The sequence below is a fragment of the Equus przewalskii genome, chromosome 22 (genome assembly GCF_037783145.1).
Source record: "Equus przewalskii isolate Varuska chromosome 22, EquPr2, whole genome shotgun sequence".
Taxonomy (NCBI): Eukaryota; Metazoa; Chordata; class Mammalia; order Perissodactyla; family Equidae; genus Equus; species Equus przewalskii.
In genome coordinates this window covers 26,525,779-26,552,663 of record NC_091852.1, presented here as the reverse complement: position 1 = coordinate 26,552,663, position 26,885 = coordinate 26,525,779, and the positions used below count along the sequence as shown (strand labels likewise).

The window sequence follows — 26,885 nt, the reverse complement described above, 5'->3', positions numbered from 1 at the left end:
ACAGATGTCACCATCAGGTCAGTTAATAAAAGCCATATTCTCCAGTTACGCATAAAGAAAAACATGTAAGAAAGGAACTCAAACATGCTAATACTCTGTAACAGAAAAGAATAGCTGAATTCACATTTTGTTTCCTGGCCACATACACTTCTTACTTAGTAAAAGGAATTTGGGAAGATGAGTCTAAGTTCACCTGGCTACTATTTAGAATGAGGAAGGCTGAGGAGCCTCCTGGATAACAGTACTTCTTTGTGGTGGGAAAACAGCGCACCTGAATCGGATATTAAGTGAAATGAGTTACTCCAAAAGAAAGATTCCTGAAAGGTTCAGCTGGTTTAGTGATACAAAAAGTGCACCGGGGAGCAGGCACCCCACAACCTACTCACCACAATATCCTCAGGGAACGTGTCTCTGCTGAAGGAGCCATCATCAAACACGACCTCGTAGAAGGTCTGCGAGGTCACGGCCATCACTCGGCAGCTGTAGTACCGGGTGTTCCGATGCTTCGTGATGACCGTCTGGCCCACGGAGATGCCCTTCTCACCAGCCTTGGACTTCTAAAGAAGAGGCAAGAAAAAGGAGAGAAAATAAAAGAAACATTTATTTGGAAAACAGTCATTGACTTGGTCATATTTTTTTAAATTTTTTAACTTTTTATGGGGAATAATTTCAAACTTAAAAGTTGTAAGAACATGAACGGTACAAAAACACCTATATACTCTTTGACCCTTTACCTGCACTCATCTATTTTTATCGATTGCTATTAACATTTTACTATTTCCTTCTTTTGGCATATTCTTTCTATGTTTTATATATGTATATATGTAAATATATATGTGTGTGCATATATGAATATTAATAACCCCCTGAACCATTTGCAAATAAGCTACATACGTCATGGGCTTTTACTCCTAAATATGTCAGTGTGTATTTCCTAAGAATAGGGATTTTCCTTTACATAACCACAGTACAGTTACTAACTTCAGTAAATTTAACATTGATAAGATATTTTAATATACAATGCATATTCCAATTTTGTCAACTAAGCCAATAATGACCTGTATGGCACCAGCCTCCTCCCCTGCTCTCAAGTACAGGGTCCAGCCTAGAGTCGGGTATGGCATTTAGTTGCCACGTGTCTTTAGTCTCCTTTAATCTGGAACATTTCCACAGCTTTTCTTTGTCTCTTATGACTGTGATAGTTCTGAAAGATACAATTCTACCTCCCCATGCTTTTTCAGTGGAACATTTGTCTGATGTTTCCTTATGATTACATGCTGTTACAGATTCCTAGCCAGAATACCACAAAGATGATGTATTCTTCTCAGGACATCACACCTGGAGGCACATGATGTTTGTCTGTCTCTCAGTGGTGATGTTGACTTTGATCCTGGTCAACTGTGTGGTCCAGTTTCTCCACTTTATAATTACTATTTTTGCTTACAACTAATAAGTAATCTGTGGGAGAACCGTTAACACTATGCAAATATTCTGTCCCTATACACTTCTATAGAGTTAGCGTCCATTGATGAGTCTTGCCTGACCCAATCTTCTATGATGGTGGTGATATGCTGATTTTTCTCGCTCCAGCACTCCCCCCACACTTACTAGTTGACACTTAGCATTTGTTAAGTAAGAGTCTCCTTCTCTCTCCACATTCATCCATTCATCCGTCTGTGCATCCATCCATCCATTATCAGTTATGGACTTAATTCCTCTTCCCCCATTGTTTTAACTCATCTTTAATTATTTTCGTGCTCAGAGTATCCCAGATTTGGCCAACAGAAGCCTCTTCAAGCTTTTTCCTGTGTCTTTTAAACATCTTTTTTTTTTTTTACCAGTTCCCTACTTTCTGACCAACAAGATGTCCCAGGATCATCTTGCCCCAGCCCTGGATTTAGCATTTCCTCAAGGAAAGTGGGTTGTTTTAGAAGGCAGTGATATTAAAGACCTAGATCCAGGTGCTCAGGTGTACTTATTACTACAAGGGTATCTTTGCTTCTTGACTCTCTCAATAGACAGAGTAAGGAAATATATGCATGTATACACACGTATGCATACATATACACATGTACGTATATGTGTATAAATACGTACGTAGCTATGTTAGAAATTCTGCATCATGGTGATATCCCCACAGGGTTCTTTCTTGCCTTCCCCCATTCCATCTTTGCATGTCCTTACTTTCTCAGTGAGAACCTTGGTAAAACAACATGAACCCATTTACACATTTGCTCAATCCTAAAATACACCCAGCTACTTTTTGAAAACCTGTAGCAGAGCTGATAATTTTAGACAAGAAAAACGAGCTTGCAAGACAAACTACTTCATTTCTAAATTAAACACTAGGGTAAAGTTCAATTATCAATTCGATAACAGCTGGATAGTCAGGATGGGCTGCACGCTTCCCTAAGAACACGGGCATGAGTTGTAGACTCCACCTTTACTTCCTTTTTTTCTTTCCATTCCTCTCTTTCCACACATGTTCACGGCCTCCTGGAACACCACGACTAGGTCTCAGGGTGTACACATCATCTGGTGGCAGCATAAGACTTTGGGATAAAAGCCTTCTCTTGAAAATGCTTGGCAGAGTGCCTGGCTCACAGTAAGTCCTCCAGAAATGATTGTTATATTATGGGTGTTTTGTTTTTCAGGATAAGACTTTTGCTCCCCTTTCAGGAACTCCTACAAATCCATTCCTGCCAGGCAAAGATGGTAGTCAACATCTTATGCAGAAATCTGCTCTCCAGCTCTGGGACCCCTTTCCTCCCCAACTCCAAGTCTCATTCATTGATCTGATTCATTTGATGCCACAAGCTCTGACCCACTAGAAGAGACCCTGAATCAAGCACTTGGGAAGGTCCAGGCCCTTAGCTAAATGGGTCCTGGAAGACATGGTCTCATAATCACTAAGATACTAACATTAGTCTAACACATTGTCTACACCTCCAGAAAGCCAGGACTCATTAAATCCCAGTATTTCCCAGCAGGGGTATTTAGAACATCACCAGAAAATAAAGTGTCATCATTCAGCATATCAGTTCTATTAAAGGCTTTACCTTTTTGCCCTGAATTTCAAGAAAGGCTAAAACATCCTGTAGGGGACAAAGTGTTATATTTGATCTTTACCTTCCAGAAACCAAAGAAGACATGTCCACAGAGTCTTTAATTCACTAATTCCTTCAACAGTTATTCCTTCAACTTGTTATACTAGCCAGCGGGCACCAAGCACCTCTTCTGGTGCTGGGGACTCAAATATACAAAAACCACTAAAATTCTTGATCCCTGTTCCCTGAAAACAGGCCCACACAGGTATGTGCCATGAAGCCATCATAGAGATGCACGATGGAAGACTGATGGGATGTATTCTAGCACGCCATCTTGAACATGACTTTGTATTCATGGGCAGAATTAGGGCAGGAGGGCAATGAAGCACAGAGTGATGGGCATGAGCAAAGACCTAAAAGCAGGAAACAGCCTGTTCTGTTCTGAGAACTGTGAGAGGTCCTGCTGTTGTGTGGGAGGGGAAGAAGAGGTAGGAGGAGAGTGTAGAAATGGCCTAGGGCCCAGAGGTCAGGCTATGGGGGGAAGATGAGGGGAGGGCAGTTCTTAGGCCATCCTAAGGAATCTAGACATCATCCTGTGAGCCTATGAAGCCACTGAGAGGTTTAGGTACAGAAGGAAAATGATGCAGTTCTATGTGGCTACAGGTGCAGAAGGGGCTGGTGGAGCTTATTGCAACAGTCCAGGTGGGAGACGAGGGCCTGGAGTAAAGAACTGAGGACAAAGATGCTCATGATTTGGATAAGAGGCAACTCTCCCAAAAATGTGTTGCTAAGGGTCTGCTACTTGTAGAGTGGGCCCTGCCATCTAGTTTCTCAAATGCCTAACAAAACAAAAGGATATTTTCCTCCTTGAAATCATTCCCTAGTGAATGCTGGGTTATTTGGGAAAATTTTTTATACCTTTAGGTATAGTTAGGTGTGTAAACATCTTGACAAAAAACAACAGTAAGAAGCCTGTAGTGGTTTGAATGTGCTATGCTTGAAGTAGAAGTCTTTACTTTAACATCAAGGCCATAGTATGTGACATATGCTGAAATAATTACCTCGTTTCCTACCTCATTTCTCTGTCCAACCCATTTAAATATATCTAACCTGTCAAAGTAAGAGAAGGATTTAGAGGTAATAATAAATACAAACAAAGGGACAGTCTGCAGAGTTATCTAACTCCAAAATTAGGCCTATGACTGCTATGTAAGATTATAGGTTACCAGTAACTCTAGGAGGTGAAATCCACAACCTGTGTGGCCACACACAGTGGCTCTGAGCGACCTGAATTAGAGCCAAACAGAGCTTCATCTCAGCAACTCTCTTTGGTAGATGTACCTCTGTCAAACTGATGCAAAAATACTCATGGTCAGAATGCAAGTACTGTATTTTACTATATATTAGTTCCTTTTGCATATGTTATTACAACTGAAATTCATCCTCCAAGGAGACAATGGTTTGGATTTGAATTCTAAGCTGTTTCTTACTAGCTGTGTGATCTTGGGGATGTTTACTTAACTTCTACCAGCCTCTGTTTGCTCATCTGTAGAAGGGAAACAACTTACAATGACGGTTTGCTGTAAAACAGGATGAAGTCCACAAAATACCTAGCCTCACAGGCAGCTTGTTCTCAGCAAATGTTAACTGGCTTCATTTTAGGAAATGGAGAACATACCTAAGACCCTAGCCCCAGGTTAATAAACCACTCTTCCCTATTGTACTCAGCAATTGGCATGTATGACTGCTCAGCACCCTGATTTCATATGACAAGACTCAATCCAGCATCACCGTCATGCTCTCTGCCTCATCCACTCCTGACTCTAACTCTTGTCAAATGTGGGCACAAAGTGATGGTCCTTAGGAAAGAAGGCATAATGAGGTCTCCTCCCCGTCACCCCTAAAGCTCCCAAAGCCTTTGTTTACAAGTCTCTTAAAGCCCCGGCCAAATGTCACTTTCATTTACTGTCCCTCCTACGACAGGAAAATCCATGGGTCAGTGTCTTTTTATCCACGGCACCCAGCACAGCATGTACAACATTGTTGCTGCCAGACAAACAATGAACGAATAAAGGAATGAATGAACTAATCAATGAAAAGCTGAATGAAGGAAGTGTGAGGACAGGTACGGACACATTTTCAAAATGGGAGAGGACTGATTCTAAGCATTCACTGTTCAGAAAAGGGCAAAGAGACATAAAGGGGAGTTTTAGGAAGACGTTCCTCTCTTTAGGGGTGAGTAGGCATGTATGCAGGTTAGAGGGAGGGAATAAAGAAGGCTTATGGTGAAATTCACAGGGTGTGGAAAACGGAAGCAGCCAGTAAAGGGAGAAGAAAGGTGATACAGGCTTGATAGAGAAAAGGTTGACTCTAGACCACAACCATCTTTTTTCCTGCTTAGGACCTGAAATTTATGCAAATTGACCGGTTGGAAAGATGGCCAGCACACAAATTAAATTCACAGCCTTCATCTAAATAAAAATTTTCATAAGCTTCAAGCATGACCATTTCGTGGGGAGTACTAAGGAAAACAAATTTTTTTCATAATGCTATTTTGATAGGATTTCTGATTTATTTTTGCAGGAAAAATTTATTGACAAGCATACCCCATAACCGATTATACATCCTTAAAAATAATTCCTGTCAGAAAAGCCTAAGAATCTATTGATGTTAAGAATGTCACTTCTGATCAGAGAAGACAGACGTTATGTAAGGGGCTCCATCAGATTAAAGAAACAGCTATGGTATTTTGAAGATTAGTGTGCAGTCTAAGGTTGTGAAAGTCAAATTTTCTTTAACATGCACTAGGCAGAAATGAACAAACTGGTTTTTTTAAAAAAAATGCACAAATTCTTTTAAAGAAAAGCTAGAGTCAGTTTGAGATGCTGGGGATGTGAAAAAATGTTAAGTAAGAACATCTTCTAGAAATCCCACAAAAGCATCAAAGAGTTCCTGGGAAACAATAACACATCTAGAGTTTCCAACACACATCCATATACATGAGTTAATTAAATTCTCCCAATAACCTTGTTAGGTAGTTTTTATTTTCATTAAACAGTTGAAGTTCTTCCAACATGAGTACCCCGGCACCATCAACTAGGTGAATAAATGTGGAAAGAAGTCAGAAGAGAAATAAAACCAACCAGGAAGTGGGACTGATGGAATTCGAGCAGTTTCCTAAGGAAGTCACATTTTCTTTTTCTTTCTTTTAATTACGATTTATTGAGTACCACCTTTGTTCTACATACATTTTGAGGCACTTCTCAGATAAGAATTCATTTACTCTCCCCAGTATACTCACAGAATTGAACTAGCAACTTGGATTTGGAGCCTATCTGGTGATGAAAAATGCAGAATGTATAACTGCATATGCTCTCAGTTTTCATAATATTATATACACATGACACGCGCACACACTGCGGTAAGTTGCAAAAATGCCAAGAGTCTTCTCTTCTCCTTTTTCCCACATCCCTTACAATTTGACTTTACACCTCCTCCCATCAAGAGCTGGAGTCTATTTCCGCCCCCTAGAATCTGGGCTGGCCTTGTGGCTTAGCCTGCTTCGGCCAAAAGAACACAGCAGAAGTAATGATACACCAATTCAAAGCCTTTTGCTCAAGAGGCCTTGCACACTTCTGCTGTCTCTCTAGGGACCCTAGACTGTTGTGTGAACAAACTCAAGTTATCCTGCTGGCAGATGAGATATCACATTGACCAGAGCTGAGGCCCTAGACATGTGAGAAAACTCACACCAGAGAAGGCAGGATGTTCTGTAGCTGACCACAGATGACTGGGGCAACTAGTCTGCAGCAGAAGAACCACCCAGCTGAGCCCAGCCTAAACTGATGACCCACAGAATCACCAGCAAAAGAACTGTCATTGTTTTAAGCCATTAAATTTTGCAATGGTTTGTCACACATAAGATAATAGATATAAAAGGAATACAAAAAATATATATACTAAGCTGTTAGCAATGCATAGCTCTAGGTAACAGGATTTTATTTATTTGCTTCTTTGTCTATTTCTCTGTACTTTCCATTATGTATTTCTTTAATAATTCTTGAAAATACTAAATGTAATAAAATACAAGAGTCCGTGCAAGTTTCTAAATTCTTTTTTTTTTATTTTGAGGAAGATTAGCCCTGAGCTAACTGCTGCCAATCCTCCTCTTTTTGTGGAGGAAGATTGGCCCTGAGCTAACATCCGTGCCCATCTTCCTTCGCTTTATATGTGGGACACCTGCCACAGCATGGCATGCCAAGTGGTGCCATGTCCGCACCCAGGATCCGAACCGGTGAACCCCAGGCCGCCAAAGCAGAATATGTGCACTTAACCACTGCACCACCCGGCCGGCCCTCTAAATTCTTTAAATAACCAATCCACAATCAGATATACTCAATTGAGATGCTCAAAAAAAGCTGACGCCAAATTACTTAGTAAGAAAAGACCATCTTCAACATTTATCTTTCAGTTAATATGATATAAGAATGACTTGAGGAAATGAACACTTTGTAAAGTGGAATGATCCCAAATTTATGATAGAATTTCATCTGACTTACTTATATCTCCTATATTTGGGCCAAATGTGATATAACAAAACAGGCACCTTTATTCTGTTCTTATTAGTCAATACTAATTCCTAAGATATGTTGTTTCAATCAAATGAACAGATTTTATTCTCAGGTTTGAAGCCATATTAATTAAAAAAAAAAAACTCATCAAGTCTTTTTGGGACTCATTACTATACCTGTCCTTCCCATCACACCTAGCCACATCCAAAGGGCAGCACCAATAGTAGGATCCAATTGTTTAAATATAGAAGAGTTTTCTCTCCACTGGTACCATGTTGCCCTCAATCAGGTGTGGGCTTAGAAATTCAACAGGTCCTTATTACAAAGCTCTCCAACTTTCCTAAGACTCGACCAATGTTGAAATAAATGACCACACTTCAGAGAGAAGATGGCTAACCATCAATGATTACAACCTGAACAGGGAGAAGAAGATGTGCCTAAAACCTGGACTGGCTCATCAAAGATGAACCAACATCCAACAGGCTGACCCCAAAATGTTTAAAGCCACTGTTGACAGAACAGGATGAAAAAAATCATCATTCCTTACCTGATGTGTACTCTGCAGCATAAACTCTGAGCCAAAGAGCCAAGAACCAGCTGGCAAACAATGCAAAGAGGAAGAGTAATGCAAGGATGGACGTGCAGCGAAAAAGCAATGAAATACTTATGACAAGTAAGGCACACTGCTAGGTGCTGAGGATTAAAATCAAAGAATGAGAGAGTCCCTTCTCTCCAATAGCTCACTGGCTAGTGGGGAAGACAGACATGGCTGATCATAGTGCAAGGTAGTAAGAGAACCCAGAAGAGTGAAAGCAGGGGCCCTGTATAGAAAGCTTCACCCCAAGGAACATCGAACCAGGCCCGAGGGAGCCAGGACGCCCACATGTACACATGGCAGGAAGGCCACTTGACCCCTCTGGGTACCTTGTGAGCCTGTGGACCCCTACTCAGAATGATGTTTTTATTTTTTATTTTTTATTTATTTATTTTTTTTTAAGATTTTATTTTTTCCTTTTTCTCCCTAAAGTCCCCTGGTACATAGTTGTATATTCTTCGTTGTGGGTCCTTCTAGTTGTGGCATGTGGGACGCTGCCTCAGCGTGGCTTGATGAGCAGTGCCATGTCCGCGCCCAGGATTCGAACCAACGAAACACTGGGCCGCCTGCAGCGGAGCGCGCGAACTTAACCACTCGGCCACGGGGCCAGCCCCAGAATGATGTTTTTAAATGCATAAAATAAAACACACAAGATTACAAATGAAACTAATTATACTGATAAAACAAATTTGTGGTATATTATCTATGATTCTGTAATAATGTATTAAATACTAATATCTAGTGTCAGGTTTAATAACTATTCATATCCTAATTTCAAGTTTGTGGCGAGTGTGAGTAATATTTTGAGATCTCTGTTACAATGGTAAAGTCACTTTCTATTGTGGACAAAGTCACAAAACTGCTAGTGCCATCGTTGTCTATGCTTAAAACTGACAGAATTGTTAAATTCTAGCTAGGGTTTAGTGAAAGAAAATTGTAATTTTTTTCTCATCTTCTAACAGACAAACTTTTAAATGATAAAAGATTTTGTCACCTGGAATATTTAAAGGCACAGCAGTCAACCTTTTAATAACAGCCTTACAAAAATCACAACAATGTCGGGGCTGGCCCCGTGGCCGAGTGGTTACGTTCGCGCGCTCCGCTGCAGGCGGCCCAGTGTTTCGTTGGTTCGAATCCTGGGCGCGGACATGGCACTGCTCGTCAGACCACGCTGAGGCAGCGTCCCACATGCCACAACTAGAGGAACCCACAACGAAGAATACACAACTATGTACCGGGGGGCTTTGGGGAGAAAAAGGAAAAAATACAATCTTTAAAAAAAAAAAAATCACAACAATGTCATTTATACAATGGTGCTTGTATCTACTGTCAATAAAAGGACACAGTAATGAAATGAAACTCAATGAAGGCACCTTTGTGAAGGGTAAAGTTATGGAGGCTAAGTGGGTAATTTGGGGTGACCTAAACTGACACAGGAATCTAACTTAAATACTGAGATTGGAATACGCACTGCATTCTCAAAGATCATTTCTCCCTGAGTTTTAGACACAGAGCAGAGAGCAGTTACTTCAAGTTGACCTCTACAGGGAGGTCAAAGAGGGACAGAGTCCTGCATGGTAAACAGAAGGAAGATTCCTATGCTTGGGCAAGATGGATTTTCTCTCATCAGACCTGGCAAGGCTGATCTGTGTTCACACCTTGAAGGAGGGTCACCCACCATCACACAGGGATGTGTCACGGCAGAGAGATCACCTTGGGAAAATCTGACTAGGCTCTCCATCTATGTAATGATGTTAACAAAGCGTGTAAATCTAAACACAATCATGTACGCAGAAGCTCCTAGAGCCAGCAAGGCGGGAATGCTGAGGAAGAGAAGCTCAGTAACTTATCCAACGAACATGCCAAAAGCACACTTCCATTTGTATCCCATTGACCCTTCCACCTTCTCAACTGTATTATTTCTCCCTAATTTCTATGAATTCGTAACCTGTGAGATATTATTATTCTATTTTTACAAGTATCCATCTTATAAAAATTCCCAGAGGGAGTTGAGTAAATAAATTTATACAAACTATTCTTCTTTTATGAAACTTATGCAGCAGAAGTCACTCATCTCGATTTGCCTTGTAATAACGAAAGCTTTCTTTGTAAAATTACAAGAGCTAGGTAAAAATCTTCTACCCAGGAAAACCTAAATCCCTGGGGCTTCATGAAGAAATAATTGCTCTTACAGCACAAATGCCCATGCAGACTCATAAAAATGTCACAAGCATTTAATTTTCTACATGTCTGTTTGTTCACGTGTACTTTTATTTCTCATGGGTTTTCAAGTACAAACATATAATACAGTGGGAAATGGTGGTAAGCAGTTTCCCAGCTGATTTAAGGTCTTATTCACTTTAATGTCTGCAGAAGTATAACTAATAGGCTGCAGAAGATACTGAGAAAAAACTAATTCTTTTCCATCTGAGCCAAGAGCTCGCCTCAGAGGTAGCAGTCTTGTTCGAGAGGTAAGTGAAGAGGGCTGGGATGGGAGAAGCATCTTCCGACGCCTCACAGGGTTAACACAGGAAACTGCCAACAGGGAGGCACCACCTGCTTTCTATTCTGAAGAGAAGCAACTTCCTTCATAAAGAGCTGAGAGGAAAGCTCACCTCAGTTAGACTGGTGGAGCTGGAGGGCAGTGGCAGCGCCCCACCACTAAGATGGAGCCTGATGTGAGCTCCTCCTCAGTCAGGTCCAACCTCGGTAGTTGCTGGGGAACATCTGAGTCCCCGGATGCGGGCCCCCAGAAGCTCTGCCCTGGGCCTTTATATTTCACGAGCTCTTCAGGCTTCTTGCGGAGCAACAGCAAAATTTGGGGAGAGCAACAGATTCAACAAAATTTCAATCATTCACAGCTGGCTGTGTGTGTGTAGAAATCAACAAGGTGATTCTAAAATGTACATGAATGCAAAGGACTTAAAAATACTAAAAGCAATCTTGAAAAAGGAAACTGGTATTGGAAGAATTACAATTTGGGGAAAATAAGGAGGAAAAGCATTCATTCAATTATAAGGTAATACAACAATTTTTAAAAATTACCTTGGATGGGACATGTCAACAGAAAGAAGCAAGGGACACAGGGCATCATTATATGGGACTCCGACAAATGAGGATTTCTGAACCTCAACCTCAGAGACGGATCGGGTTAAAAATAGCTAAAATGTTGCAAAAATTTTCTTAACAAGGTAGCTCAAAGCAAAACAAACTAATTAAATGGTTTAACAGTTTTTCTGAGCCACCAAGAAGGAAGCCCAGGTAAATAACAAAACCATGTAAGCTATTCCAAGCCATAGTCTCAAGGTGGAAAAGTGACTGTCCAAACAGCACTGTCTAAATGAAATGCCATGCGCCCTGACTCTGAAATCCTGGAACTTCTGTAACTTTCAATGACTGTTGAACGTCTCTGAAGTTCCACTTCATCATCTGTAAAATGGATACAATTCTAACACCTACCACACAGCGTTGCTGTGAGGACCAAATGAGATAAGGTACTATGTATGAAAGCACACAGTAAACCATATAAGGCATTATATTAATATTAGCTATAGCTAGTACTTTCATTTACCTTATCTACATTGATACACTGCTCCCAACAAAAGGGGATGGTCGCCTTGAACAGGAGAGAAAATCAGGGTGGAATATAACTCTGTTCTATAAAGACTCACTACTTAAATGAGCATCAGAGAGAGATTGAGTAAGCACAAGCTTCCTATGTTTCCTTTGAAATTTCAGGAGAAAAGGCCAAAGGAACAGTGGAAGAAAAGTCAGCCAAAAGCTTTCTACTGCCCATCACAACAGCAGCAGGAGCGGTACAGATTCTGCCTAGCTCTCTCTTCAATGTTAATCAAAGGGAATAATCCACAGTCTTTGAAGGCCATTATTAATGAAGCAAGCTAGTATCCAACTGTTAGTCTGTCTAGTGTTAATTAAAGGCATCTAAGTGCCCAGCACTGTGCTTGAAAGACAGATGGGTAGGGTTCCTGTGGAGGCAGGAAGGGAAAGGAGAGACCTGGAGGCTCTGTAGCAGTAACACCTCCTTCCCAGTCATGCCTGTAGCCCCTCTGTTCTCTCAAGTAACACCCAAGGTACTTCTCAGTATCTAATAAGGATACTCTTGTTTTCTCCAAATACAAGATAAAGACACATAACAGAGTTTAGGTACAACTAAAAGTTGCTTGACAAGTGTTTGCAAATTTTCTAGTTTCTTCTAATTCCTAACAAATGTATGGGGAAGGGGGACCAATTTAACTAAAAGGCCTACCTAGTACTTGAGGAGGGACAAACCAAATGGGAAACAACGCATGAGGGTATGCAACGCCCACAAAGGAGAGGGTTCCACTTCTCCCTGCCTCCTGCCCCAAGCAGAAGCTTCGGAGTGCCAGGTCAACCTGGCTAAAATAACAATCAAAACAATGTTTCAGTGACAAATGTAGAAACAAGAATGTCTTCTGTTCCTCAGATACTGCTGTCTGTAATTTCACTGTCCCACCACACCCAGTGTGGGACAAGAAGACAAGAGAAGACGTATGATATCTCACACGGAAAACAAGTCACCTTGGGATAAAGAATGGTAAGAAACTGCCCATTTACCTGGAAAGGAAAGAAGTATTGACTCCATGTGAGAAATGTGTCGGAGCCCAGGATGGCTACCGGCATTCTGTGGAAAAGCAGGACAAAGAAGCTGAGGGATTCCCAGGCTGATGTGCTTCCTGCCAAGAGACCTCACAAGGCCTTTCTAGTTAATCCAGGGTTTTATATGTCATATTTGTTGAAAGTGGACATATAATGTAGACCTCGGGGATAGCCTTTTAGATAGAAATGTTGGAACTTATCTCATATAATTGCCTTTTCTATTGCCTGCAGTTAAGTCTTAAAAAGTTATACCTTCATTACACTTTGTCAGTATCTATGGATTTCATTATGACTGTGGCATCTAATTACTGTTTTCTACACGAAAGAATTGAAAATCCTGCCTCTTATGCTTTACAAGATGTTGGCATGTGAAATACCCTTTGCTCTCGTGTGTCTGTTACACATTCCATTTATATTTCTCTACTGTATCCATGGTGCTTGATTCTAACTCCAATGCTAAAATATGGGATTAGTGTCACTACTTAATTTTTTTAACAAGCTATCAGACAAAAATGCATTCCTTAATTTTTAAAACAAAAAAAAAAGAGTGTAAACTGCTGAAAAGCTTAAAATTCCCTGGGAACTGAGAAACACGAATTCTGTGAGAAAACACACCTTACCTATGCTAAAACATGTAACCAGATAAGTGGTCCTTGGAGTGGAAGATGATTTTCCTCAGTATGTGTGGTCCTGGATGTTGCCAAGTATCAGCTGGCCCACGTCAATATTTCTTCAGGCAGTTGGCCCCTCACAGTGGACCCCTAGGTCTGCTGACAGGTCCCTGAGTCCACGATGCACTTCGTGGCAGGAATTAACAGAGCCAAGTAGGAGCACACAACACTGACAAGTTTCTCCTGAGGATTCTGATGAGTCTGCTTTTGTGATAAAAACCAAACACCTGTACCAAGATGCAGATTTTTAAAAATCTTTTTTTAAATCAGGATTAACTTGCAGTTTTACAAGGCCAAAAATAAAAGTTTAGGCGAAATATTCTTTTATTTGAAGTCACATTATTACACATTTTAAGAGAGATGAAGATAGGAAAGGCTTGAACAAGAGATCTGATAATCAAGCCTCCAGAGAGGATGACTGTTAACACTCACATTAATAACACAAGGGGGGCTGGCCTGGTTGCATAGTGGGTGAGTTCATGCCCTCCGCTTTGGCGGCCTGGGGTTCGCAGGTTTAGATCCCGGGCACAGACCTAGCACAGCTCATATCAAGCCATGCTGTAGCAGCATCCCACATAAAACAGGGGAAGATTGGCACAGATGTTAGCTCAGCAACAATCTTCCTCAAGCAAAAAAAAGAGGAAGAGTGGCGACAGATGTTAGCTCGGGGCCAATCTTCCTCACACACAAAAGAAAACACTTAAGGCCTCAGGCCCCAACATGGCTTCAAAGTTATTTTAGGGGCTCTTTAGGCCCTAGGAGCAAGCACTGTCTATTTGCTGAATAAATAAGACGTCCCACACAACTTATGTCCTAACAGTTTTCAAACACATTTGGATATTTCTGGGAAATGCATTTGAAATAATATTCTCTCACTTGATCAGATTAAAGATAAGAAATCTGAGTCTGGAGAAAGGCTGTATATAAAGGCAGAGATATTGTTCTGAGCAATTTGGGAACTGACTCTGCTCTCTGCCCCTAGATGAGGATGTGACCTTGGCAACCCTGAGTCTGATTCAAAAGTGACTGCTTGCAAATTTTCCTTAAATGGAAAGGCCTAGACTGTTATGAGTAAATTCTTCCAAAATGGAGATGTAAACCTCTAATCTAGAGCAACTATATGGTAGCAAAACACAGCTTTTATTCAGATCCAGCAGCAGCCAACCCCATGCAGACCCTGTCCGACCAGGGACTGATGGACAGGAGGAGAGCCCGACCAAAGCATTCGATCTCTGCTCTGCCTGCACGTCTCCCCATTCTCATTAGTTTCTGTATCCGTGGCTGTTTAAAACTGGAATCTGCAAAGGAGGCATCTGTTACCACTTCACAACTTCAAAAGCCCCGTGAAACACTTTAGTATCAGAAGTAGATCTAAAACCACTGTAGCTGGTGCCTGAACTGAAACTGGTACGATGACCCTTACCAAGTGGCCAGACTTGGAAAAAGATCTGGAAAGGGGCGAAGGACAGAAGGGTAAGCTAAAGAATGACTCAATGAAGGCAGAAGAGCCTCTGGCCGGGACTCTGAGGTCACTGGGGGAGTTTCTGAGGAGGAGAGTGTCAGTGTCAGTGGAACTTCTCCTCTATGCCCCACAGCCAGGCCCAGCAGAAGGCAGGATGGCTCTCTCTAACTGCATGAGCTAAGAGGAAAGAACAATGGGATCCCCAAAGGGAACTAAGCCCAGGCCACAGGGAAGTGCTGGGGATCCACTCAAGCCCTTGTTCTCCTGACAGAAACCAGCAGGGACAAAAGCTCCACACTCACTAACCCCGGCCTTCCTGTGGATATGGCTGCAGAAATAGGGGTCAGAAACCAAAATGAGGGGTATTAAATAGAGGACAGAGGTTTGAAATGGGATAGATTTAATTTTCTTAAAATTAAGAAAAGCGCTGTCTTCCCTGGTCTTACCTGATAAAGTGAACAAGGGAAAGACTGGTTCCAAATGTAAATCCTCTAAAATGTCTGTGCTAATATTTCTCCTCCCTGGCAAACCTGGCCTTAACTTTCTGTCATCTGGGATAAACGGACTGAGATCTCAACAAAATACTTCTACTGATAAAGGGTGGGATAAACGGATTGAGATCTCAACAAAATACTTCTACTGATAAAGGGTGAGAGATTTCTTTTTCTAAATGTATGTTTGCTTTAGGAAGAGATCAGATTCAGGCCTGAATCACTGGAGATTTTTTTTTAATCCTCGCTAAGAATTTTTTACCCTAGACTTTTGCTTTGGTCAGAACTCTGTTTTTCAATATCAGTGCAAATTCAGCAGGGCATTTGGAAAATAACTTACGTAGGTAGAAGAAACGAACCATATCCAGATACCAGATAATTATACACAAGTTTGAGAAGAGTATAGTTGGTCATAACAAACTGTACTGAACAGAATGGAAGTGAGCAACATCCAAATTGTTATAGGAAAAACTACCACCACCGCCACAATTCCACCGCCAGAGAAACACGAAGACACCGGATCTGGGGGACGTAAGAGGGTTTGTGGAAATGGCACCATTCAGATCGTTGCTCGATGAGACGCTGGTTGTCTCTCTTAAAAGGATGGAAGAGAATCTAAAAGGGGACAGAGATGAGCTATGGAATTGAGCTCCAGACTAAAGGAAATGGAAAGGATGGATTCGACCCACAGCTGCATTTGACGTACCAGCCCTGCTGGAGCCAAGGCAAGCTCACCGGCATTACAAGGCCACACTGAAAGCAGACAAATCTCCTACATGGACTAATTCTCACTGATCTGGCTTTCTCTTGGAGATTTCTCTCTTTCTCCCTTTCGCTCTACATCTGATTAGTCACTAAGGCCTGTGAGTCTACCTTCGACGAGTCTCCAGAACCAACATGCTTCTGCTTACCCCCGATTTGGTCACCGTGGAAATCCAGTTCCCCACCTCCTCTCACCTGAGGAGAGCACCAGCTTCCTGACGAGCTTCCCGCATCTACCAGTCTCTTCTGCTCTGCAATCAGCCTCCACTTGCTCTCAAGATACAGTGTCCTACCACTGTCCTGAACATACACCTCCTGTGGGGGACCCTCGCCAACAAGATAAAGGAGGACTCTCTTAAGCTTTGCCTAAAGCAGTGGCAAAGGAGTCAAGAGAATGCCCTGGGACACAGGGATGAAGAGAAGTCTGAGGAGCTGTGTCCAGGACGGGAAACTCTTCAAACAAGACAATTAATAGCTTCTCCTGCCTGGTCTCAGCACTGTCCCTCTTCGTGTGTTCAGATGTATGTGTGCACATACGCACATCCATATGCAAGACAGCTGTTGGATAGCTTATGTTTGCACTCAATCAAGGGGTGGATCAACTATCTGTGGATCTTGCTCTTGGGGGGCCTCCCTAAAACAACCTCCTCCTCACCATGCTCCACCTCCTCTAGAAAGGACACACCTTCCAGCCCCTCATCTCATCTCTAAAAATGGATCCTTGCCCAGCCAAGGTCATTTCCCTAACTTGAAGAAAGAAGATAATTTTTTTTTTTTTTTTTTTTTTTTTGGTGAGGAAGATTGGCCCTGAGCTAACATCTGTTGCCAATCTTTCTCTTTTTGTTTAAGGAAGATTGTGCCTGAACTAACATCTGTATCAATCTTCCTCTATTTTGTATGTGGGACACCACCACAGCATAGCTGAAGGGACGGTGTGTAGGTCTGCACCCAGGATCGAAACCCGTGAACCCTGGGCCTCTGAAGTAGAGCACATGAACTTAACCACTATGCAACCAGGCCAGCCCCAAGAAATTTTTGATTTTAATTCAAGGACATATAAAAAGGGGCATTCCACTGTACACAATGCCTTCACTCTCTGATTACCCAACCGACTTCTCCAGTCTCCTCTCCCCCATCAGCACTTCTCTTCTCCCCAACCCCACCATAATCTTGACACATCCTAGACCCGAGCCATACTGAACTCTTCAACCTTTCCAGATAAATCAGGACTTTCAGAAGTTCATGCACATGCCATTCCCTCTACTTGAAACATCATTACTATTCTTATCTTTCCAGCAAACTCAAACTCTTCTTTTAGAACCAGCACAATTGTTATCTCTTCTATGAAGTCTACCTGACAGCCCCCAACAGAAACAGTGGCTTCCTTCTTTGGGTTCCCCATTTTATTCATATCTTTATTTAATCTATCTTATTATAGTAAGAGAGTATAGCAAGTAAGGGTCTGAGCTCTGAGTCAGACTGCCCAGTTTTGAAGCCACATGATCAAAGTGTTAACAGGAGCATCAAGAAGAAAATTACAGTCAGCTGCTACCTGTTCATCTATAAAAGGCTATAAACCATGATGATGCTCAAAAGGGTCAAATAAAGTATAGCTAAGCAAAGTCCTACCTACTGATATAAATTAACTAAATGCTGCCTGAGTACAAAAATATACTCCTATGACCCCCATCACAGGTCCAAGGAGCACAATACGGTGAAATGAAACATACATGTACGTGAAATGTAATTCTTGTCTTCAAACCAAAACGCCTATTGGAACTAATGGGATTAAAATTCATAAACCAGAGTCAGGGGCAGACTCTGGTAAAACAGGCTTTCAAGAATTCTGGAAAGCTAGAGGGAAATATTGCTCAGGTACGCATCTAAGATGTGAGTCTACTTTCTTCCCCTAGTAGATATGTGGTCGTGTTGACCTTGATTTTGGCTTAAGAACTAGGACAGCTGCACATTTATAAACGTTTTATTAAATGAAAAGCATGGATAAGCAGTTTTCCTGAATGGGTCCCAAGTATAAAAGTCTGTGGTACAGCAAAAATAAGTCTTTCATTGTAGATCTGGCAGCACCCTACACACAGGCAACTGCATGTGCTCATGAGGGGAACACGGCACAGGGAAAAGTCCTGCGATGATAGGTTGCGTTCACTCCCACCTGATCTGGTCAACTCATTTCTGAATTTCTGCTACATTTCTATGCCCTTGGCTAATTAAATGGGAATTTACGGTGGGAGTGAGTGTTTGGGTTCTTTCCCTATCAATCCATAATAAACCGGAAACACTGTAGACTCTTTTTATAATTAATGTATTCATATAAACGTGTTATTGATTTCTTAATGAGTTTTTTGTCATTATGTGTTGTCTCAATAACTGCTACTGAAAGAATAATATGTTATACAATATTCTCCTGTGATAAGAATAGTGATTCTAGGATTTAGAATTTAGGGACTTTGACCATCCACTGTTCCACATGCTGGTGAGGTGAGAGTTGTTTTTGCATAACCAAGGAGAGGTTTTATTAAGCTAGTGATGAGGGTATCCCCAGCCCATTACCACCCAAAGGTTAGTTACATAAGCACAGATTAATCAGAAGAGCTGCCTTGCTCTGAGCCCTTCCTCAGCTCCTGTGCAATGTGGGTGTCTGTCCCCTTCTGTCCTGAGCCATGCATAGTGATAGTAGAGAAGGAGTTGTATGAAACTTGCCTGGGCAGCTGGCCTGAGGACACAGAGGCCAGGAAAAAGAAGTCAGCAAGTACTGAGCAAGGACTCAAGTTCCATTACTAAGACGAGTGCCAGAAGAGAACATGAGGGATGGGCAGAGGGGCAAAATAACAAGAGACAAGAGAACCTTCCAGGGTAGGAGGTACCAAAACAGAAGCCAACATAACCACTATTTTCCGTTATCCACACCAACACTGCCTTTAAATAAGATGCACATGTAGAATATCTCACATAGATTTGACATAAAAGATGCTCGACAAATACTAGTTCTCTTTCTTCTCCGCTAATCCCATCCCCTGCATTAGAGAGTTTTCAGCAAATCTATACCAAGCAGCTTCTATGAATGGCCAAGTGCCAGTTACTGGAAATAAAAAGACAAAATACTAGTTAATCTAGTTATATCTAGTTAAGTAACCTAGTTAAAATAATTTTGAATAAAAAAAATAAACAAAATAGCAGGAAAAAGACTGACCACTTAGGTGTTTTCTCTATACAAATTTTTCCTCTTATTGGAGTTGGTGCCTGCCTCCTTGTTAATAGCCACAACTTAGAAAACTATGAAGGAAACTAATTCCTCAAATGTCCTATTTTTCGAGAGGAGGAGGGTATTAAGGATAAAAATGATGTACCTCATAGGAGATACTGTATCAAAGAGGCCTTGTTCATTGCAATGAATTAATGCACAAAGCACAAGTGATTCTGGTGCTCCTACCCGCATATATGGAATATTCTAATCTAATACAAAGGTTTATTAAAGTAATTTTCTTGGAGAAAAATCTGTGCACGCCATCTTTCTCACATCCATTTCCCTCAGTTACCTAGGCGGCCCTTCCACAGGACGCTTGTCCAGTTTACTCAGGTGTGAGGAGACGGCCCCCATGACGGCTGTACTTTGCAGGAAGTATACAATTTATGAGTAATAGCCCACTGTTTGCTTTGGAGAAGAAATAAGTTTTGAAGGCCCCCAAGTTCAAAACCGTATTACTATTTATTGTACATAGCTCTTTGTTTTTTCCTTACAAACATCTGTGCAACAGTCACATAAATGGGTTAGGAAGACATCCAATGGAACCTTCAGAAGTAGAGTCAGAAAATAGTTCACACTGGATCACGGCAAAGGGTGGTCAAGCACCACAACACTACACACACAAACACATGTGCACACACACATGCACAGAGGAATAAAACCTTACATTTGAAAGATAGCAGATGCCATAAAAGATGTTTTTGACAAAAACACTGAAAAATACATACTAAAATTTAGATTACATAACAGAGATTAGCCGTGCACTCCATTCTATCTTTAAAAATTTGAAAGCTACCTACTTTTTCAAATATTACCTTTCTAATTACAAAGTGTGCTTACTGACTGATGGAAGAGCGCATGATAATAAATCAGATGAAATTTTTATACCATTATGCAGAATGATTTTACACCCACAGCTTAGTAACATTGAATAAGCTATATTTAAAATAATTTATGGCATTAAAGGAAGAGTAGAATTTGACTTAAAATGGTCCTTTTTTATGCAAAAGGCAAATAATTGGAAGAAACAAAAAAATAAGGGAAACAAAAACCCGCAAGTGAATAAAAATGGAGATCCTACTGAAGTAACTGCAGCTTTGTACTTCATTTCACCCAAATTGTACAGGCATCCTCTCTTCTGGAAAACGACTGTGTCAGGCTGCCAAGTTAGCCTGGACTTTACAGCATTCGTTGCTATGATTCAGCAATTGCCCATAACTCCCACGTAATCAAGGAATGGTTGACAGCATAGACAAACCACAGTTCCGACTGGAGGGAGCATGTCCCCTAGCATTCATAGTTTACACAAAGAGAAATACTTGAATGAATCTGAACTTTTTTATGCTTGAAAAGGAAAGAACATTTAATGCAACAGGGGCAATCACAACGTTCTTAGCCAAAGTCGCCAGATTCTATGAATTCCCTCCAGTTAGTTGTCAAACATTTTGGGGAGGAATCCATGCTTGGAGTCTAATTAAAGAATAATGGATAAGTAATAGCTGTCAGGAATATATTTCAGAAATCCAGTATTCACAGGGCTTCCCCCTAGAGGACTTTGCAAAGGTAATTTACGAACATTAAAATTTTTCCCTCATAGGAAAAATGGCCACATGTAGTGTTGTAAATTAGATCATGTTTTCCCCACCCTTTACAAAGTACACCAAGCTTAAAGTGCGTCTGCAGGGCAGAGGAATTTCTAAATCACCTCAAAGTCAAATATTTTCTTTTTCATCATCATTTATGAAACACATTAGTAACATAAACCTGACTGAGCCACACGTCATCGTTAAGAGGAATGAGGTCCTGATTAAACACTTGGATCTCTTTAATAGCAACTTCAGTATAATCATCAGTAACCACAGAGCTGTGGAATATTAAAATAGGAATGTATGATCTCAAGCATAGCTCTAGATGAACACCTCTAGCACCATTCGAGATTTGGGGTTTGGAATTCAACAAATAATAGAGTATGGGCTGAAAAGGCATTTACAGTCCAGCACCTGCTGCTCATTAACTCAGTCTATTTGGGCAGGGAATTGGAGTGCTCTGAACTTGGGGTTCTTATCCTTGAAGCCGGGATAACACTACTCACGGGGCCCAGTCCACGTAGGATTGCAGCACCAAAGCCAGCAGCAGCAGCAGTAGTAGTAACGCAACTTTCATTTTCTGGAATGAAGGGCTTCTCCGTACCATGGACTGGGAACAACACGGTGAGGTAAGCACGCTGTTTTTGTAGGTGAGGAATCTGAGGCTCAGAGATAAGAACTTGCACAAGGCTGCACACGTGTCACTGGCAGAATCTGAGTGTGAACACCAACTACCTTGACTCCAGAGGTCATGACCTCGTTCACATCTCAAAATGCTTTCCCATGTGTCATCTAATGAAGCAACGCTATTGACTGCAGGTTGTAAATGGCAAAGCATCAAATAATGCAATGCAATGTATCATTACCGTATTCTTTTAAAGTTGCTAAAATGTATTTTCGGTTGAATACATAATACTATTCTTAGCAAGAGCCCATCGACTCAAGAAACTAAGGAAAAAGCATGAATGAATATTCAACTTGAGACCTAAAACAATGGAAAATAACTTTGAAATAGATGTGACCATTGGTGATGTCACTTTGTACATCTGCACATTCATACACATCTGCACAGAGCCCCAACCCGCAAACATCAAGTATCTCTCAAGACGCCAATGGAAATTAAATCATTAAAAAGCAGAGAGATTTGCTGGGAATAGGTCATGGCTCCCCAAGCCCATACTGAGACCTGGCAGGCTGCTCCTGGGAGCTTATGAGAGACACAGGCCAAGCATGTTAGGTTGCAAACATCTGTGGCCAAGCCTCCCAGGGGATAGCAAAGGGCAGCAAGTTAGCAAAGCTGCGGTTGACATGATGTTTAGGTTCCTTCTTGACAACCAAAAACAATTCTGATGAACTGGAAAGCTAACAAGGGCATAGCAATCATCTCTATATTGTCATATTTTTTCTCAGTATTAAAATAAAGGAAAGATTCCATTCATCAAGGACAGGTAAAGCAAATTATAGTTAAATTCACATGTTATTTAGTTGTAAACACTTTTCCAAGAAATATGTTCAGTCCTGAGCAAAATGGAAAAGGCAGGAAAAAACTGATCTCCCTCCTTCTCTTCTACATTTCTGCTTTTCTGAGATTGTCCTCACCCCTCCCAGGGCCTCCATGCTGTCCCCAGCTTCTCCCATCTCAGGTGGCAAGGCCACAAGCATTCAGGATCAGCCTCCCTCTCCCTTTACTGTGTCGCTGCTCTTTGCTTCTTCTGGAGGAGACGAAACAGAACCCCAAGGCCAGATTGCAAAAGTGCACGGATTAAACACTGCATGATCTCAGGTGGTGCTTTCACATCACTCCCTTCCCAGAAACGATCCTCGTCCTGGATATGTGCAGTGCACAATCTGTCCAACCATACTCAGCAGCCCTGTATACAAATCCCAAACCAAACAGGCATAAAGAGTTTCATTCATTCATCTGCTCATTCACTCATTCAACTCAGTAAATATTTACTGTGTCTAGTATGTGCCAGACACTGATGGGTCTTGGGCAAATACTAGTGAATAATAACGTACAGTCCCTGCCCTCAAGGAACTCAGGGTCTGGACATGTCAACAATGAGTAACATTACAGAGCAGAGCATGCTAGCCCTGGAAGGGGTACAGGAGGGAATTCCTATGGAGTCTTGGCATCAGGGAAAGGAGAGCAGGTCTTACCACATTTGGGTTGACCTTATGTCGAAAACATGTGATGTTCACGACGTATGGCCAGTCGTCAGGCTCCATCAGCACCCCAGCCGCATGAGCACATGTAACGTGGAAGGAGGCTGGGCAGCGGCCATAGGAACACTGGATACAGGCTCCAGAGACCTTCTTTACCCGGTGTCTGCAGAAGATGCATTTCTGAAGGGTTAAAACAAAGAAGAGCATCAATTCCAACTCTGTAACTCAGCCAATTTCCACACTTTACAGAATAATAGCTATTAGAGATGATTCATCAATAAGTCTTGACCCTCCAGGGGCCCCAGTGGTGACAGTGACTGTGGCAATATAAGCTGCGTACTTCAAGGAAACACACGACTGTGGCCACATACTACCAGACACATGTTGAAACACTTCTTGTGGTTAGGAAAGCCAAACCTTTTGCACATGCTTCTCTAGGCCCGAGCTGAGGAAAAGGCCCCAAGGGTGCTCCTGTAAATCACCCATGAATGCTGAAGCCACTTCTCTTTTACCTCCCACATACAGGTCTCTCTGTACATCAAGCGATAGAATATGGGTTTAGAAGACAGGCACATACTCGCCTAAGTTAGAGGAGGTCTTCAAAAATACCCAAATAGCACACAGATGGGCTACATCTTCCATTTACAAGGAAATGGAAAGTGTTAAATGGTCCAATGTGGAAATGAGGAGCTCAAGTGTTTAATAATCCAAATCTGAACCCTTCATGACTGACACAAAAATATGCCTCCCAAAGTGAGAAAATTGAAAATCACCCCAAAGGGCACCATTCTGGTGAAGATCTATAGCTGACTATGCCTGGGGAAGAGAGCGAAATGAAACAGCAATGATGATTACCGCAATCCAAAAATTAAATTGCATACAATTAGCCCTAAACACCATCAGTACATTTGTCATGAGAGAAAGGAAAAATCTAACAGCTTCACTAAATGTAAGATTTGTGAACTAATACTTGAGGGGTGGCAGAAAACGGCTGCAGATCAACACAGGGTCAGGTTTGGAAAGCAGAAGAAACAGGATGACCAAAAAGCTCGACTTTTCATCCCTAAGGGTAAAAAAGGTCTGCAGTCTGAGCAAATACTGGTGCAACTGCTCTTCTTTTACAGGTACCTTTTCCCTCCTGGGACAAAAAAGGTACTTAAACTCCATGCCTTTGGGGGACCGTAATATTTTATCACAGACCTGCAAGAATCAATGTGCACTTGACTTCTAACTCCTCTCTGCCCTCACATCTGATCAGAGACTTCAGTGTTATAGATTCTGTACCTTAACCCTGCTCTGATCTCTCCCTACCCATCTGTACCAGCGCCACTGCCTCTGCCCACGGTGTCCTGCCCAGCAGAGCAACGGCCTCCTAACTGGTCTCTCCAGCTTTTACGTCATTCCATTCACTTCATCTTCCCCAGGCCTGCCAGAATGATCTCTTTACAACATAAATCCCATGTCACACCCCTGCTTGACGTCCTTCGATGGCTTCTCCTTATCTCCAAGACATTACAGAAAAAAAAGAAGAGCATGAGATAGAAGAGGAAGCTGCTAGAAGGTCCCTCATGGTCCCTCCAAGTAGTCTTATTTCTTACTACTCCACATAAGGGCCCTACACTCTGGGCATTTAGCTGATCTTCCTATACATCTGGATTCAACGTACAATTAACCATTTTTAAGTGGAAGTTAAGGATTTGGCTTAGCTGATTAAGAAATTACAGAGAGGGACTGGCCTGGTGGCGTAGTGGTTAGGTTTGCGGGTTTGGATGAGGGTGCAGACCTGCACACTGCTCATCAGGCCATGCTGTAGTGGTGGCCCACGTACAAAAAAATAGAGGAAGCCTGGCACAGATGTTAGCTCAGGGACAATCTTCCTCCAGTAACAAGAGGAAGATTGGCAAGAGATGTTAGCTCAGGGCCAATCTTCCTCATAAAAAAGAAAGAGAAAGAAAGAAAGAAATTACAGAGAGAGAGTGAGAGCCACAGAACTAAAACAAAATCCATTATATTCTGAATAAAAGCATTACTTAATAACCTATCTTGACATTTCTTTGGCAATTCTTGGTATCAGTTTCAATACATTCTTGGTATTTTTTTGGTATTTTGGTATCTTTTCGTCCATTTCAATCATTTGAAATGTGATGGCAGACGTAATAGCAAAAACTCATATCGGGAGCCCCAGGCATAATCAGAGAATCTTTTAAGAGCCTAATCATACTATACAGAGGTCCGTGTTTGAATAAGTTCAGATACTGACAGATGTATAAAAGGAGAAACTGTTTCCTATTTTCTTCATTAAATAGGATTTTTTAAGAATAGGAAAGAGTATTATGACTTAGCTAATTAATGCATTGGTAACTTTCAGCCTCTTGCACCACTGACTTCCTCATTAAACAGAGGCCTTCCTGAAAGGGGGAAGAAGACAGAGAGAATTCCCTTCAGCCCAGAGAGGAACCAATCTTTGGAATTTAGTAAGGGAAGTGTCCTCCTTTCTGAGGAAGACCAGAGGTGGTCACTTCTAAGGACAGAACCAGCATCCTTAGAAAGTCAACCTAACTGGAGACTATTGTAATTCCATGCTTTGGAAGATGTTAGTTCACAGAGTGCAATTTTGAGTTAAACAAAAAAAAATCTGTTCTTGCAGAGATAGAGAACTCCACAAAGTCTAGCAGGAGGGCCATTCTATAAGCTGAAGTACAGTCTACATAGTACTTCCTAACCCCATTTTCAGTTGCTTGCTACTAAACCAGTAGTTCTCTACCCTGGCTGAAACATCTGTGGCAATGTGACACCTACACATGTCTGGGCTACAGAATTTAATTCGGTAGAGCACCGACTAGGACAAATAAGACACTTCTTAAGAATGTGACAGTGGAATAAGCACTATGAAAGAAGTAGGGACAAAATGCCATACGGAACCAAAATGACTGGTGCAATGAGCCCTGCTTGGGGCAAGAGAGGGAAGAAGGCTTTAAAGAAACACAATGACTGACTGGATCAAGATGGCAGACTTAGCCCCTGCTACCACCGCTCCAGCCCCAAACCCTAAATAAAGATATAGGAAAAAGAATGAAACCTTAGTAGCCCTGACTAACAAGAAAGGGTGCAACTCACTCCAAGGACCAGATCCGCAGCGAAAAGCTATGAGTAGGTATCTCGGAGGCAGAGTTCTGGCAAGAACAGTGCCAAGAGTGGAAGCGAATTCCTAAAAGACAAGCTAGCCACTGTTGGGCCAGCCCCATATCCCACCCTGCCCACGACCATCATTATCAGGTGAGGTTACCTGATCTGTTCTGAATCTGCGTCCTGCGATCTGACCTATCACTCACCAACAAGACAAGTGAGTTCTCACTGGGCTGAGGAAAGAGCAAGTGCACCCAAGACGTGCAATTAAAATACCAATAGATACTTTAAAAATTACAAACATTTGAGGAAAACTAACGATATGAGACAGAATATACAAATAGAAGAATATCTGACTTAAGGAGTCAGGTAAGTGGAAACAGAAGACAAGTTTAAAAGAGGTACAGTACGTATTATGATAGAGTCCAAAATACATCCCATCAATTTTAAAAAACAGTAACAACTACATAGTCAGCTCTAAGAATTAAAAAATATTATTATCAAAAAA

At 41.6% G+C, this 26,885-nt stretch overlaps 1 protein-coding gene across 4 annotated transcripts in view; it reads right to left on the bottom strand.

The window, feature by feature from the left end:
* The window catches only part of KDM4C (lysine demethylase 4C), a 390,924-nt gene that overhangs the window by 37,696 nt on the left and 326,343 nt on the right, over positions 1 to 26,885 (bottom strand). For all 4 annotated transcript variants that reach the window (XM_070590143.1, XM_070590145.1, XM_070590144.1 and 1 more), the window contains 2 exons: positions 23,246 to 23,431; positions 387 to 557 (listed from right to left, as the gene is read on the bottom strand). In XM_070590143.1, the coding sequence (XP_070446244.1) occupies positions 387 to 557; positions 23,246 to 23,431 (357 nt within the window). The remainder of the gene's footprint in view (positions 1 to 386; positions 558 to 23,245; positions 23,432 to 26,885) is intronic.